The following is a 16,540-nucleotide window of genomic DNA, read 5'->3' as shown; positions in this document are numbered from 1 at the left end:
AAAAAACACTCCCATTTCACCCCTCCATTCGTTCGAAACACCTGTCCAGCCCAGCCTTATTTTTATTTAGGCTATCAACTTCCACAACAAAAGATGGAAATCTGTTCCACTAATCAACTACCCGCTGGCTAAAGGCAAACTTCCGCACATCTATCCTACAACTGTCTTTCCTCAATTTGAATTTATGCCCTCTCAGGTGATTATTCTGAGCAAGAGGAAGGATCCCATCAACATTGAGCATGCTCAAACCATTCAAAGCTTTATACATCTCAATTGGATCACCTCGCAGGTGTCTAGTCTCCAGACACTATAATCCGCAAAACTTAAGCCTTTCTTCGTAAGAGCAACCCTTCGTTCCATTCACTAATCTTGTTGCTCTTCTCTGTACTCATTCCAACAGCTCTACATCCTTCTTAAAATGAGGGCTCCAGACCTGTATACAGTACTCAAGGTGTGGCCTGACCATTGCCTTATACAAGGGGATAATCACCTCCTTATCCCTGCTAGAAAAATTCCTGTATATCATTGACAAGACACCATGAGCTACTCTTGCAGAGCATCTGCACTGCTCAGAAAACTTCATATCTGCCTGCACAATTACCCCCAGATCATTTTCATTCTCTACTACTGTCAGTGTAGTACCACAGAGTTGATACATTACTCTGGGGTTACTGCTTCCCATATGTAGTACTTTACATTTATCAATGTTAAACTTCATTTGCCACCTCTCAGCTGATCTGCTCAACTTTTCTAGATCCTGTTGCAGCAACATACTCTCATTGTCCTTAACAACCCTGCCAACCTCGTATCATCTGAAAAATTGGACATTAAGCCTGATATACCATCATCAATATCATTTCTAAATACAGAAAACAACAATGGACCCAACATATGAAGGTTGGTATTGTTGCTAATGACAGTAAGGGCAGTACACTACTGCAAAGGGATCTGGGCTGAGAGGTGGCAACTGAAGTTTAACATTGACAAATGCAAAGTGCTGCATGTGAGTAGCAGTAACCCCAGAGTAACATACCAATTGTGCGGTATTACACTCAGAGTGGTGGAGAATAAAAAGACCTGGGGGTAATTTTGCAGTCAGATATGAAGTTTCCTGAGCAGTGCAGACAGGCTGCAAGATTAGCTCATGGGGGTCTTGTCAATGATATATAGGAATTTTTTTAGCAAGGATAAGAGGTGACTATCCCCTTGTATAAGGCAATGGTCAGGCCACACCTTGAGTACTGCATACAGGTCTGGAGGCCTCATTTTAGGAAAGATGTAGAGCTGCCGGAATGAATACAGAGAAGGGCACCAAGACTAGTGAGTGGAAAAAAGGGTAAGAAAGACAAGTTTTGAAATTGCAGCATCTAGAGACTAGGCACCAACGAGGTGATCTGATTGAAGTGTATAATGCCTTGAATAGTTTGAGCAAGTTCAATGCTGATGGGATTCTTTCTCTTGCTTAGATTCCACACCTGAGGGGGCATAAATTCAAATTGAGGAGAGACAGCTGTAGAACTGATGTGCAGAAATTTGCCTTTAGCCATTGGGTGGCTGATTGCTGGAACAAACTTCCATCTCTCGTTGAATTCAAAGCTGAACTAGACTAATTTTTGGAGTGAATGGATGGGTGAAATGAGAAGGTTTTTTTTTTTTTTTTGGCAAGCTATATAAGCTTGCTTTCTTGCATCACATGCCTCTACTAATGTTAATGCTAATTACACATTAATTCAATATCCACACCAAGTATTTTTATAAGTTTAAGGGATAGGTTAGGGAAAAAAATATATATACTTAATTTATACATTATAAATTGTATAAATCTATAAAACCATAATGATTACTAAGTAAAATGATTAAATTCATATGATGCTGAACAAATAGATACAGAAAATTCATAACATGTAATCAAGGCATTTTTTAACTACAGATGAACTCTCCAAATAAAATGAAAATATTTAAAATAATAATATGAGATATTACAAGAACTTAAATATATCATCATTTACTTTTCTTACCTCAAAAACAACAGCTATATTTTCAGGATTTTCTTTTAGGTACCCCTTTCCTGGTGGTGGATTATTGCTGTTATCTTCAAGCTCTATTTCTGAATTGCTGCTATCCCACTCACTGTCAGTTAACTCCGAGGGTTGATGAACTGGTGATATTTCACTACTTATTACTGGAGGTGCTTTTTGTTTATCTGCTCCTATGAATATATCATTTCTGCTGCCATTAACTGTATCAGATATCTTTGGCTTTGATGTATCTTTAAATTCACTAACTGCCAGAAGATCTAAACTTTGTGATTTTAAATTATTTAAACTGTTTACTGGTTCAACAGTAGTTAATGAACCAAGTGGATCTGAGGTGAAGGAAGAAGATTTTTTTCTAGGAGGATCTGGATGTGGGGATTTAAAATGCAAGTCTTCATCACTTTTAGTTATTACTGAAGGAATATAAGCAGGAGTGTAGTCATCATCTGATTCTGAAGATGACACTCGCTTGAATAGCCAATCACTCTCATCATTTAATTTTGAAAGCGTAAGATCAGTATTCTTACTAACATTTATATGGTCTGCTACTTTCTGCTCTGTTTTGGGAGCATCATGATTTCTTAATATATTTTCATTAGCAGACTCGGGATGTGTGAGAGCTGAAGAGAGCTTTTCTCCATTTTTTTGAAAATCATCAGTGAACGAACTCATATCATCCCAATCCCATGTAGTTTTCTCAGGTAGGTTTTTATCTATATTTTTATAATTATCCAAAGGTTTATCTTTTTCATGTGAGTTTTTAAAAGGAAGTTCTGCAAGCTTACTTGGTTTTGGACTTTGATATGGGGAAGAGTGAATAACCTCTTGTTTTTTTGAGAGTTCTTTTACAAAGTGGCCCTCATCATCATCTTCACTGTCCCACTGCCAGTCACTTCCTGCCCGAAGCTCAACAGGTTCTGAATGCGTTGGTCTAGAATCTTTTATAATTTTATTAGGCTGAGTTGTATTAGTTTCAGACCTTGAAATCAATTTTGAGTTTTCAGCATCAGTAACATGCTTCTTCAGAGGAGATTTATCAAATTTTTCTGAAATAGATTTATCACTGTCTGAGTTGGACTGACCAAGTGGTTTAACTAAATCCTCTGAAAAAAAAAATTAACAGTCAATTATTATAAAATTAAACATATATTCAGAATTAAATATGTTCTGAATAATGGCAAAATATATGAGGTGTCCTAAAAGTATGAAAGTCAAGGTTAATTTTTTGATAATTGTGGATGTTCATGAAGTTGTCCAAGGGTGATAAACTGCAATTCATTCTTCTGCATGGTGGACATAATTACAGAATTATAAATCAGAAAATTCAATGCCATTATCCAGATCAAGACCAAGGAGAAGAATGTTCCAAGTTGCTTTCCACCAAGACACATACAAGGTGTGACAATAAAGTTTCGAGAATAATTCATTTAAAAATTTATTTTGAAAATTATACAGATGTGAGGCCATCGCCTTTGAAGTAGTCCCTTTCAGACTGTACACACGCATTCCAGCATAGGATCCACTGACTGAAACATTTCTGGTACTCACTTTCTGGTATCTGTTTTAATACCCACGTTACATTATTCTGAATTTCAGAAACTGACTGAAAATGCGTTCCTTTTATGACTCCTTTTAGTTGAGGAATAAAAAGAAGTCACAAGGAGACAAATCAGGCAAATATGGAGGGTGTGGCAACATTGTGATCGATTTTGAAGTTAAAAACTCTTTCACTACACTGAATTTCTTTCTGCTCATAAGAGAGGTTTTTCAGTACCAGCTTTGCACACACTTTCCTCATCAACAAATTTTCAGTCAAAATTGATCTAACACTGTCCCGATTAATGTTTAGTTTTTCGGCAATCATTCTTGTGGTTAACTGCCTATAGCTTCGAACAAGATCTCGCACATGAACAATGTTTTCGTCATGTCGAGTCATGGAAGGATGCCCTGAATGCTCAGCATCTTCGAAGAATTCACGTCCTTCTCGAAACTGTTTTGCCCAATTCAAAATGCATGGTTTCGACATGGAATCATTTCCATAAACTCTGGCCAACTTTTCATAAATATCCGTTGACGATTTGCAAACTTTTCACCAAAAATTTTATCACAACTCTTTGCTCTAATTTGCTCTAAATTTTCATGTAACATGGAACTGAAATACATCTTTACACAAACAACTTGTACAATGACTGAAACGACTGACAACGTTTACCCTTTGAATGCAGGTATAGGGCTACACAGCAGGAGGACGCAACAGTTTACAGGGTGGAACTTTTATGGAAACAAAATTATTCTCGAAACTTTATTGTCACATCTCATATAATTAAGATACATAATGACGTTTTGGCAAACATATTCTAGCCATGAAAATCTCTATGATGCCCATCATTGTAAATTATAATAGCCACTGGTTCCTGACTTTTGAAGGTGCCTCCGTAGCCAGGTGGGAAGGAGCAGCAGTGCATAATACACGCTTCTTGATTAGACCTGGGTTCGAGCCCATCACCACCAAATACGAAGGATGCAGAAAGGTTAGGGAATGACCACCGCATATCCTGGAGCAATATGGCCTTAGTTGCTAATGCTCCTAAAAACCAAATAACAAACAAACAAACAACTGACTTTTGAGACATATACACATGTAAATAAATAGCCACTGGTTCTTGACTTTTGAGATATATATATACATATGTAAATTCAGATATTCAAAATATTACTATGTGCTGTTTGAGAAACAGCAGATAGTAATATTTTTGTTTTTTCATTTTATGAAAAAAACAAAAAATGATTGACTGAATTATTGAAAGAATTTTCTATAACACTATTAACAAGATTTAATTAAATGGTTTCTTTTATACCAAATAATAAAAATTTTGAAAACATAACTCTAAATTTTCCAGCAACAAATAATGTATAAATTATAAAGTTTAAAACAAAAATATTCCAGGGACTAATTTGTACTATCATAATGACTTGTATCAACTGAGTATAACTTTGAATTAAATTACTTGAATGACACTTCACTGCATTCTTAACAACATATTGCAAGATTTCATTTAGAACTATATTAATTAATTAGATTTAAAAGCCACTATTTTGGAATATATCTCAAACCCTTTCTACTAGCGATTCTTTCCGATTTACAAATAACTATTACTAGTATCTCAAAGTTTTATTGTCATTATATACCTGACGAAAAGAGAAATACACTAAATACTTTGAAAAATTTCCATCTCCATCATATTAGCTGCAACAGGAAGAAATAATTGGCATACCCACAGAAGATTTAAATAACTGCATGTAAATAGCTGTATTTGCATTTAATAAAGGTAGATAAAATATTCCATACATTTTTGGAAACAAAAAATGCAGAAAGCAATAAATAAAAATATATATTTTTTTTATTTCATGAACATCTCAATATGCATTTGCAGTGCCTCTGAAAATATACATTTGCATTGGCATTAATGTACATTTGCATTGGCCTAATATACATTTTCAGTGGCATTAATGCTTATAGCAAAACAAATTTTGCCTTCACCACAATTGGCTTGGTATTGTATTACTGCAACTCATGATGCAGGCAGTTTTGTTTGCTGTAACCATTATAACCTATTGCATTAACTTGTTAGTTTGAATCCTATTAGCCAAAAAAAAGAAGCTAAAGATAATCCTCCTACTTTACATCATTTTATAGAGGCCAAAATAGCCATTTTATTTTAAACTAAAATTTTATTAAAATTTTAGTTTAAAATTTTGTATAACATTATTCAGCAAAATTTAATTAATCAGTAAGAAATACTTACCATTTTTCTTTGTGCTTTTCTCCACAGACTTTACTTTATCATGGGATGGTTTTAAAGACTATAAAAAAACTCAAATAAATCATAAACAATTTAAGTTACTTCAGAGAATATTAGAAAGGGTATTAGAAAGTATATTATTTCTATATTATTTTAAAGTAATATAGAAATAATATACTTTCTAATACCCTTTTCTGCACATTCACTAATATTTTAATTTTTTATAAATAAATATAAAAAACTAAATTGGAATAGTCAATAATAATGCTTGATGAGAAAAATACTCCTCATAAATTCAAGTAAATAAATATATATGTAAATGATACAAGTCAAAATAATGGTTGTGCATATCAACAGTTCTTGTTTGTTGTTGCAAGAGCCGATGTTGACAAGATGTGCTCAGGATAATAATGTTTCAAATGAATGAATCAAATGCTAGGAAAACAAGCTTAAACAACTTCAAGGGTGCATCAGAGTAAATAAATTATACAATAACACTTAGTCTTAACTATGTTTACAGAAATGTCAGGATTACTGTAAATAAAATGAGCAATTCAAAATCTCTGGTTAAGAAAATTAACGCTGACATAATACAGCTGAAAGAAATGTGTCATCAAGAAATTCTGGATGATGAGCTTCATTATAGCATGTATTTAGGAAGGGATTGGGGGTGGGGGTCATACTTCTCATCAAAAGCAGCTTGAGTGTGGAAAAAGTTTTTCCAGATTCAGAACTTACACATGGCAGCATAGAATCTGTATAGCGTGAAGTAATTGTATGGATGCAAAGATAAAATAACAGCGAAAGAGGAGATACGAGCTACGGAACAGAAAACTGTGAAAAGGATGATAAGAGCCTCTACATCAGATGGAATGGGAAAGGAAGTGTGAATGTCTTGTTATGGGTGATTTCAATTTGCCCCTTAGTGATTAGAGCAAGTGGGTGGGAAATTCATTTTGGAGGACAAAATTTTTAAATAAACTAGACTTAAGATGCTACATGATCAATAACAAGTGGGCAGCCAGCAGAAGGAGGGTGAAAACATTAGAGTTATGGAATATCTTTAAATAAATAGTCACAGAAGCCATGAGTGCATGTCATGAATCCATTAAAAATATACAGCACAGGGAGGATGACAAGATGAATATTTAGATGGCCAGACAAGTCGACCAGAAAAAGACAGCATGGGAGAGTTACAGAGCGATGAAAAGTACTGAGGTGTACAAGAGCTATGACTTGATCAGTAAGAGTACCACTGAAAAGGTTAATTTTGTAAGAGAAATAACTAATCCTGAGCAAAAAGAACAAGGGTAAGGAGTTTTTCATAATCTGAATACTTTCCTCGTATAGCACGATAGTTGCGTTCCTAGAAATCCTCGTGCAATGCAAAATCGTGCAATATAAACAACAGGCCCTATGGGAAAAGTAGGGTTAGGTGCCGACCACCCAAGATTGAACACACATTTGGAACCAAAACATTACCAAACACAATAAATAATCGGGTAATTTTAATCGTTATAAAATACGTAAGTATTTTATAACGATTAAAATACGTAATAAAAATAATATTATATTATAATAAAGTATTTTTAGTATTTTTTAATACTAAAAAAGTATTTTTTACGAATAAAATACGTATTTTATTTGTAAAAAAATTATTATATTAAATAAAATAGTCGTAATAAAATACTTACGTATTTTATAATACGTAAGTATAAATTATAATATGTAAGTCGTAATAAAATATTGCTAATGCTTTTGCTTCTATCGTAAGCAAACTTGCTTTTTGTTTGATTTTCTATCCAAAGAGATGAGAGCCGTTCCATCTCTTCCAATTCTTTGTGTCTTAATCTAATGGATTTTAATTACACTTTGAGTTGTTTCCGCTATGAAAGTTGTTTTTATTTTCTCTGCATTCTTTGTAATTCTCGGCATTGCCTCATTTAGGTCTGTAGCACGTGCAATATCACATGGTCTTCCATTTCGCTCAAAGCGTTTCACAATTTCATATTTTTTTCTCTATCAACAGAGGCGGACTGGCCATAAGCCTTAAGGGGGAAACCACGGTGGGCCGGAGGCCGGTGTGATTTTGGCCATAAACCGTAGTATGAGGCCACTATAAATTTTCCCGGGTAAGAATTTTTGACCCAGTCCGCCTCTGTTTATCGATATTGCTTTTTTTTTTCTCTCTCTGAATCTGCAGTGTCTTAGCCAGGACGCTTCCTTTTCACACCTTTTAAGTATTTTACTAATTTTTAGGGAATAAAGCACAATTACAAAACGAGGAGGCACGCTTGATACACATAAACGAAGCTGCGCACGTGTAGCAACTGAATAAACAACACCGTAAAGGCCGAGATACACTATTAACACCTCACATTTTACTAAAGCACATTTCTGGGGGTTACTACCATAAAACAATAAAAACAATTTCCAGTTGCATTTCTGCTAGTGGAATCTGTTATAAACTGGTAGTAAACTCCATCTAATTGCATTTGCGATTATATCGATAGCTGGAATTGTGTTGGTTTTTACGTTATTATGGTGAAATGTGTTTCCCCTTCACTGATATAAAACACATAAATACATTTTCAGAATCTTCTTCGTTCCTATCGTGTTGCATTCAGTTGGGGTGATTCCGCATTCGACTGCCATTTCTTGTAAACACAAAGGCGAATCGTATATAAGCGAATTCGGTTCGTGTTATATAAGATAACGTTCCCCTATTTATAAATCGTGTATGATCGAATTCGTGTAATGCAAACACGTGTTATACGAGGACCGACTGTATAAAGAAGAAGAAATGAATCAGACTGGACCCTTGCATAATGGGTATGGATAAATCTTAGATAAACCAGCTGAGGTTGCTAATGAATTGTACTTCACATTGGTCTTCATACACAAAAAACCCTTCAGAGTGAGGAGGGGCTCACAATATGAGTGAGACTGAGCAGTATTATAGTGACTGAAATTGCAGATGACTGTTTATTAGAAAACGTTCAGCCTAAAAGCAAGTAGAGCTCCTGGAGTTAATGGCATATACCCAGTAATTCTCAGTTGGTAAGAGAGTGCATTGCACCATTAAGGTTAATTATGAGGACATCTTTGGACTTGTGCAAGATTGCTCTGAATTGGAGAGTTGCCAATGTATAAATGCATAAGCCAATGCATAAAGGTGGCTCAAAGAAAGAAGTAGGTAACCACAAATTCTACTGAAATGAGCAGCAGCCTGGAAAGCAAGGCAATGGGGATTCCAGGATGGCTGGGAGTCATAGGGGAACAAGTAAATACATGGGCTGTGTTAGGGTAACTAAGAGTAGAAACAGGTGCATGTATACTTGCATGTACACCAATGCTAGGAGTACAGTTAATAAATTTGATGAGCTTGATGTTGTTGTTGTTTGGTTTTTAGGAGCATTAGCAACTAAGGCCATATTGCTCCAGTATATGCGGTGGTCATTCCTTAACCTTTCCACATCCTCTGTATTTGGTGGTGACGGGTTCGAACCCCGGTCTAATCAAGAAGCGTGTGCTATGCACTGCTGCTCCTTCCCACCTGGCTACGGAGGGGCCCATGATGAGCTTGAATTGCTAGTCAAAACATCAAAGGAAGATATTGTTGGGATATCAGAGATGTGGTGTCACACAGACATAAGCAGTGCAGAATTGGAATTTGGGAAGTACAATGTGTATAGGAAGGATAGACAGGACAGGAAGGGAGGAGGGGTTATGCTGTTAGTTAAGAAACACATAAAATCTAAGGAAGGGCACCCAATTGATGTTGGTGAACAATGCAATGTTGAGTCTGTTTGGTGTGACATAAGCACTGGGAAAGGAAAAATGATAGTAGGTGTGTGTTATAGGCCTAATGAAACTGATGAGTATAATGGGCAATTGTGCAGAGAAACAGAGTGGGCCAGTAAATCAGAGTGTCTTATAATGGGGGATTTTAATTTCCCAGAGATTGACTGGAATTTGTGGGTTGGTCACTCAACACACTAGCAAGGCTTTTGTGGATTTATTGGATGATTGTTTTCTACAGCAGCATGTTCGGGAGGCAACTAGAGGGAGTAATACTCTTGATCTAATTATCAGTAGTGATTCTTCATGCATTAAGAATCTGCAGATAAAGGAATCACTAGGTGGTAGTGATTACAGTGTGCTGAAGTGGGATTTACTCAAAGAGGTAACTACCATCAAGGGTAAAGGGAAGGGTTTTTGCTTTCATAAAGGCGACTATGGTGGTCTGAGACAGTATTTAAATTTTATATCTGATGGGACCAACTGATGATATTACCAACAGCAAATTCAAAATGGGAAGCATTCAAAGAATTAATCTTGGAAGCTACTAGGCTTTTCATACCAACTAAGAAATATTGTTCAAGATTTAGGCCTAAATGGATGTCAGATGAATTAATTAGACATGTGGCAGAGAAGAAAAATGCATGGGATACGTATAAATTAACAGGTGACATGGAAGCCTATGATAGATATAAGCTGATCTGTAACCAAGTCACAAAGGAGGTTATGCAGACAAAGGCAGATTACGAGAAACCATTGGCAAAGGATGCAAATAAAAACAGCAGAGTTCTTTACTTTTATGTAAACTCTAGAAGAAAGGGGATGAATCAGATTGGTCCACTTGATATTGATGGTTCAACTGTTAATGATCCTGCTCAGGTAGCTAACAAACTAAATGAATATTTTGCATTTACATTCACACGAGGAGTTATTCAGGGAAGGGAATGCCAGAGGTGTATTAAACTCTGGCAGTAAGCTAGATAATCTTGTAATAACTGAGAGTAAAGTGGAGGAGAAACTGTTGAAGATAAACAAAATAAAGGCACCTGTAGTTTATTGAATCTATCTAGTTTAGCATTAGTAGAGGCATATGATGCAAGAAAATAAGCTTATGCAGCATCAGCCAAAAAAAAAAAAAAAACTTCCACTTCACCCCTACGTTTGTTCGAAATACCTGTCCAGTTGAGCCTTAAATTTATTTAGGCTATCAACTACAACAAGGGATGGAAGTCTGTTGCACCAACCAACCAACTACCCGCTGGCTAAAGGCAAATTTCCGCACATCTATCCTACATCTGTCTTTCCTCAATTTGAATTTATGCCCTCTCAGGTGATTATACTGAGCAAGAGGAAGAATTCCATCAGCACTGAGCATGCTCAAACCATTCAAGGCTTTATACACCTCTATCAGATCACGTCGCCGGTGCCTAGTCTCCAGACACTGTAATTTGCAAAACTTAAGCCTTTCTTCGTAAGAGCAACCCTTTGTTCCATTCACTAATCATGTTGCCCTTCTCTGTACTCGTTCCAGTAGCTCTACATCCTTCTTGAAATGAGACCTCCAGACCTGTATACAGTACTCAAGGTGTGGCCTGTCCATTGCCTTATACAAGGGAATAATCACCTCCTTATCCCTGCTAGAAAAATTCCTGTATATCATTGACAAGACACCATGAGCTACTCTTGCAGCCCGTCTGCACTGCTCAGAGAACTTCATATCTGCCTGCACAATTACCCCCAGGTCCTTTTCATTCTCTACCACTGTCAGTGTAGTACCACAGAGTTGATACTTTGCTCTGGGGTTGCTGTTTCCCATATGTAGTATTTTACATTTGCCAATGTTAAACTTCATTTGCCACCTCTCAGCCCATCTGCTCAACCTTTCCAGATCCTGTTGCAGCAGGATCTGGAAAGGTTGTATATTAAAGGAGGCAGTAAAGGAAGTAAGCAAACCCTCAGCCACATAATTATGAGAGATTCCTTGGACTCAGGGGAGGTACCTATGGACTGGTGATGTGCAAATGTGATCCCAATCCACAAAGGAGAGTCAAAGGGAGACACAGGTAATTACAGACCTGTTAGCTTAACTTCTGTTCCAGGGAAATTAATGGAGGCACTGGTTAAAGATGCATTGCAGGATCATCTAGACAAGACTTCTGTTATAGCTCGGACACAGCATAGGTTTGTTAAGGGGAAGTCTTGTCTGACCAATTTGATTGGATACTATGATGTAGCCACAAAGGAACTGGATGCAAAGAATAATTTTGATATCATATATTTGGATCTTAGAAAGGCTTTTGATACTGTTGCACATAGAAGACTGCTGCACAAATTGGAACAGTGTGGCATTGGAGGCAAATTGCTGCTATAAATAAAGGGATGGTTGAGTAGGAGAAGACAGAGAGTGGTAATGAATGGACACTGCTCTTCATGGACTAGAAGTTTATCAAGCTCTAACATGGAGCTAAATGATTTTGTAATAACTGAGAGGAAAGTGGAAGAGAAATTGTTGAAATTAAACATAAGAAAGGCAGCTGAGGTGGATGTGATCTATCCAGTTACATTAAGAGAAAGCAAAAAGGAAGTAAGCGTACCTTAGCCATAATTATAAGAGCATCTTTGGATTCAAGAGAGGTCCCTGCAGATTGAAGATGTGCGAATATATCCCCAATTCACAAAGGGAACCAAAGGGTGATATGAGTAATTACAGACCTGTTAGTTTAACTTCTGTTCCAGGAAAAGTAATGGAGTCACTGGTAAAAGAAGTAATACAGGATCATCTAGACAAGGCCACAATTATACTTCAAACACAGCACGAGTTTGTTAAGGGGAAATCTTGTTTGATCAATTTGACTGATTACTATAATGTGGTCACAAAGGAACTGGATGCAAAAAATAATTTTGATATCATATACTTGGATTTCAGGAAAGCTTTTGATACTGTTGCACATAAAAGGATGTTGTACAAATTGGAGCAGTGTGACATTATGGGCAAGTTGCTGCTATGGATAAAGGGATGGTTGGGTGAGAGAAGACAAAGAGTGGTAATCAATAGACATTGCTGTTCGTGGACTAATGTTATTAGTGGAGTGCCCCAGTGTTCGGTCTAATGTTGTTTTCTATATTTATCAATGACACTGATCAAGGCATATAAGGCTTAATGTCCAAGCTTGCCAATGATACAAAGATTGGGAGGGTTGTTAATAACAGTATGCTACTGCAATGGGATCTAGAAAACTTGGGCAGATTGGCTGAGAAATAGCAATTCAAGTTTAATATTGATAAATGCAAAGTACTGCATATAGATAGCAGTAACCCCAGAGTAATGAACCAACTGTGTGCTACTACACTCAGGGTATTGTAAAATGAGAAAGATTTGGGGGTAATTGTGCAGTCAGAAATGAGTTCTCTGAGTAATGCAGACAGACTGCCAGAACAACTCATGAAGCCTTGTCGATGATATACAGGAACTTTGATAGTAGGGATAAGGAGGTGATTACCCAGTTTGGATAAGGCAATGGTCAGGCCACACCTTGAGTACTGCGTCCTGGTCTGGAGGCCTCATTTTGGGTTTTTTTTTGGTTGATGCTGTATAAGCTTGCTTTCTTGCATCATTTGCCACTGCCAATGCTAATGCTAAATAAAGCATCATGCATTATAATCAAAACATAAAATCTACTTTTATGAAAGGAGGAAACTTTTAATACCAGCTCTATCATTCTAAGAGCTGTTCAAAGTTTGAGAGTTTCGAAAGTTTTGAGAGTTTTGATAAAGTGCATTTTGATAAAATGCACTTTATCAAACTCCATCATAGGGTAAAAAATCAATAAAGATACACTAGATTACAGATTGCATATCACAGAACAATAAGTGTAATCTTGAAAGTTTGACTTTTTCTTTTCTGACTGAATGCATTCAGACTGCCAGAATCAAATGTCAAGCTTAATTTGAAGAAGATTATTGCCATTATTGTTCTTACTAGATATCATGTCATTGCTTCATACATTAAACTATTACAGAGCATCTATAATCTGTAAATGAAACATCAATGGATGGTTGCTGGATGAACAACAATGGATGGTTGATGGATGGATGATTGGTTGATAGGTTCTAAGAGAGTCAAAGTTAGCTTTTTCATGATCAACTATACTAATGAGACAGATCTCCATATGTCAGAAAATAGGAGAGAGAAAAGGAACGTATAAATTTTGTCATCTAATAAGATGTGTGCTTGACTACAAAAATATCAAGTACTTGTAATGAACTTTAGTTCTCAAACAATTAAAAGCGTTTTTTTTTTTTTTTTTTTTTTATCATATCAGAGCTGTTTGAACCAAGTGATTCCAAACAAACCCTACTTATTAAGTTACATTTCTTTCCTCTTATCAACTACAAATTATTATAATTAAAACTTAAAAAAAAAAAAAAAAAAGAAAGAAAGATTATAAATTTTATTTATTATTCAAACAAAGTTTCATTTGAAATATGAGTTACTAAATAATAAAAATTTGAGGTTTTCATGTTGGATATATAAAATGTTTATACAAAATAAAATTTTAGCAAAAATGGATAAAAATTAAATGTCAATGAAAATTATTAGGTACCATAATAACAAAGAAATATTATTTTGAAATAAGCAGTGGAAAAAAAAGGAGCAAGAGAGGTTTAAGTTATATAATTACACTACGTGAAAAGGTAAATTTACAAAAGTTAAAAAAAGACTTTTTAGCTCCAGAAATCTTGTGAGTAGAATAAAAAAATAACTAGATTATTACTTGTGGTGACAAAATATCTTCTTCTTCACTGTCATTCCAACTATCCAAATCTTCTTCGGGTGGGTCCTCTATTAAATAAATGAAATAAATAGCTCTATGTTATGTTTAATGTTAAAATCTTGATTTAGAGAAATAAAACATTTCAGAGTTTCGTATAGAAAATTACACAATACTGTGTAGTAGTTACAATCATAATTTTTAATTAAGTATCCCATGCATATATAGGTATAACACTAAAAGGTATTAAATTACAAGCTATCACGAAGAGTTTTATGGCATTTTCTCCAATCAATTTCCTACATCATCACCTACAAAGATTATATTAAAGAAGTCACATTTATCTAAATAGTTTCCCAAAAGATTTAAAATTGTATCAATATGCTATCAAAGTTATATATTATGATCCAGTCCTTTTAATAATATAGTTATGAAATAAGCATCATAAAACCCAGGATAAAGAACATGGTCATATTTTTCCACTATTATTGTATTATACCTACTGAACTTCATAATAACAGATTTTCTGTTAACCATCTTGCACAAGAAAAGTTGTAATATTTCAATCTAAAATTAAAAGTTAGATATTTATTTCTGTTATTTGCAATGATTAAAATGTGAACAAAATGCAAAACTACCTTAAATTATGAGGATGGCTCAAGGCAGAGCCAAACATTTTTTTAAACATACACATGACTGTAGTATCCTTTAAGTTATTCTCCTTGTGCATGAACACCTTTATTCTATCATCATCACGAAGTACCAATAACAGCAGTGTAGAAAGATATATATTAATTACACAGCCACTTCAAGCTGCCATGCTCAAGTTCATCTGTTTGGAATTTCTGCTGTCCTAGATGCTTTTTCATTGACTAGAACAAGTGATGTTGTTGTTGTTATTTAGCTTAACGACACAAGGGCTACTGAGGCCAAATTGTGTCTGCTCATAGTTTATTTAGTCGAAATATAACACTGTTGATGTTAAATTAAATACTCGTATATAGGCCAATATGTTTTAAAAATATTACAAGTTCATTTATGTTTGCTTCATTTCCCAGGATATGAGTTAAATCATGTGAGAGGTTCAACCTAGAGACCGACTGAAAAGTGTTTGACCGTATGGTTGAATATAGGGGACAATCAAAGAGGAAATGCCTAACAGTAAGTTGACTGTCACAGGATGAACACTGGGGTGGATCTTCTCCCAGTAGCAGGAACAGATGAGTATGATGAGTGTGTCCAATTCTGAGTCTTGCCAGTACTACTTCCTCTCGTCTGTTTTGTCGAAAGCCTGAGAGCCACAGCTTTGGTTCTTGCTTTATCTGGTAAAGTTTATTGTTGGTGTTACTTTTCCAGATCTGTGACCAATTGTCGTAACTTTCTTTGCGAATAACAGGCTTATAATCAGTGTAAGGAACCTGAGGATGTTCTGAGCCAGCTGGTTGAGGATTTTTAGCTGCAAGATCCGCACTTTCATTTCCCGGAATACCAGAATGGCCAGGGATCCAGCAAAAAATGATTGATTGATTAGACACACTGCAGGAAAATAGCTGAGAATGAATGTGTTTCAAGGTAGGATGAGAAGATGAAAAATTCTTCCTTATGGCAGAAACAGCACTGAGCGAGTCAGTGTAAATTATGACAGGTGAGATGGAAAGTTCAATAATTTTACTGAGTGCTAATTTGATGGCATATAATTCGGCTGTGAAGACGCTGCAGACTAATGGTAGTGAAGCAGTAACCGTTAGAGAAGGAAAAACTGCAGCTGCACCAACCACAGTAGCTGTTTTGGATCCGTCAGTATAGACTTTACAGGCATGGGAGTTCAGAGTAGTGTGAGCTAAGTGCAACTGCCTGATATTAAAGGAAGGTACAGTATTCTTTCCCCACTCCAAAAAATGTGTATCGTGGGAGGAAGAAACGTATGTCCAAGGTGGAACAGGTGCAGTTGTGTTCTGAAAAATATCGCTTAAATTGATATTCCAACTCTGAGAAAGCTCTTTAATCCTTAGTGAAGCAGGTCTGTTTTCATTTGGCTTGCTGTCATATATCAAATTCCACCGAGTATTATAAAGATACTCCCAACTGGGGTGGGATGGAAGACTCTGGATCTTAGCAGCATAGTGGA

General features: G+C 35.7%; 1 protein-coding gene across 1 annotated transcript in view; it reads right to left on the bottom strand.

Moving 5' to 3' along the window:
- Positions 1–16,540, bottom strand: part of LOC150083648 (uncharacterized) — a 250,721-nt gene that overhangs the window by 196,544 nt on the left and 37,637 nt on the right. Inside the window, exons 6-8 of the mRNA XM_090378554.1 lie at positions 14,416–14,483; positions 5,843–5,900; positions 2,019–3,139 (exon numbers count right to left, since the gene is read on the bottom strand). Coding sequence (XP_090234680.1) covers positions 2,019–3,139; positions 5,843–5,900; positions 14,416–14,483 — 1,247 coding nt within the window. The remainder of the gene's footprint in view (positions 1–2,018; positions 3,140–5,842; positions 5,901–14,415; positions 14,484–16,540) is intronic.

Source organism: Mastigoproctus giganteus, chromosome 7 (assembly GCF_048544385.1).
Source record: "Mastigoproctus giganteus isolate SK-2022 chromosome 7, ASM4854438v1, whole genome shotgun sequence".
Lineage (NCBI taxonomy): Eukaryota > Metazoa > Arthropoda > Arachnida > Uropygi > Thelyphonidae > Mastigoproctus > Mastigoproctus giganteus.
This window is presented reverse-complemented; position numbering and strand designations above follow the sequence as displayed.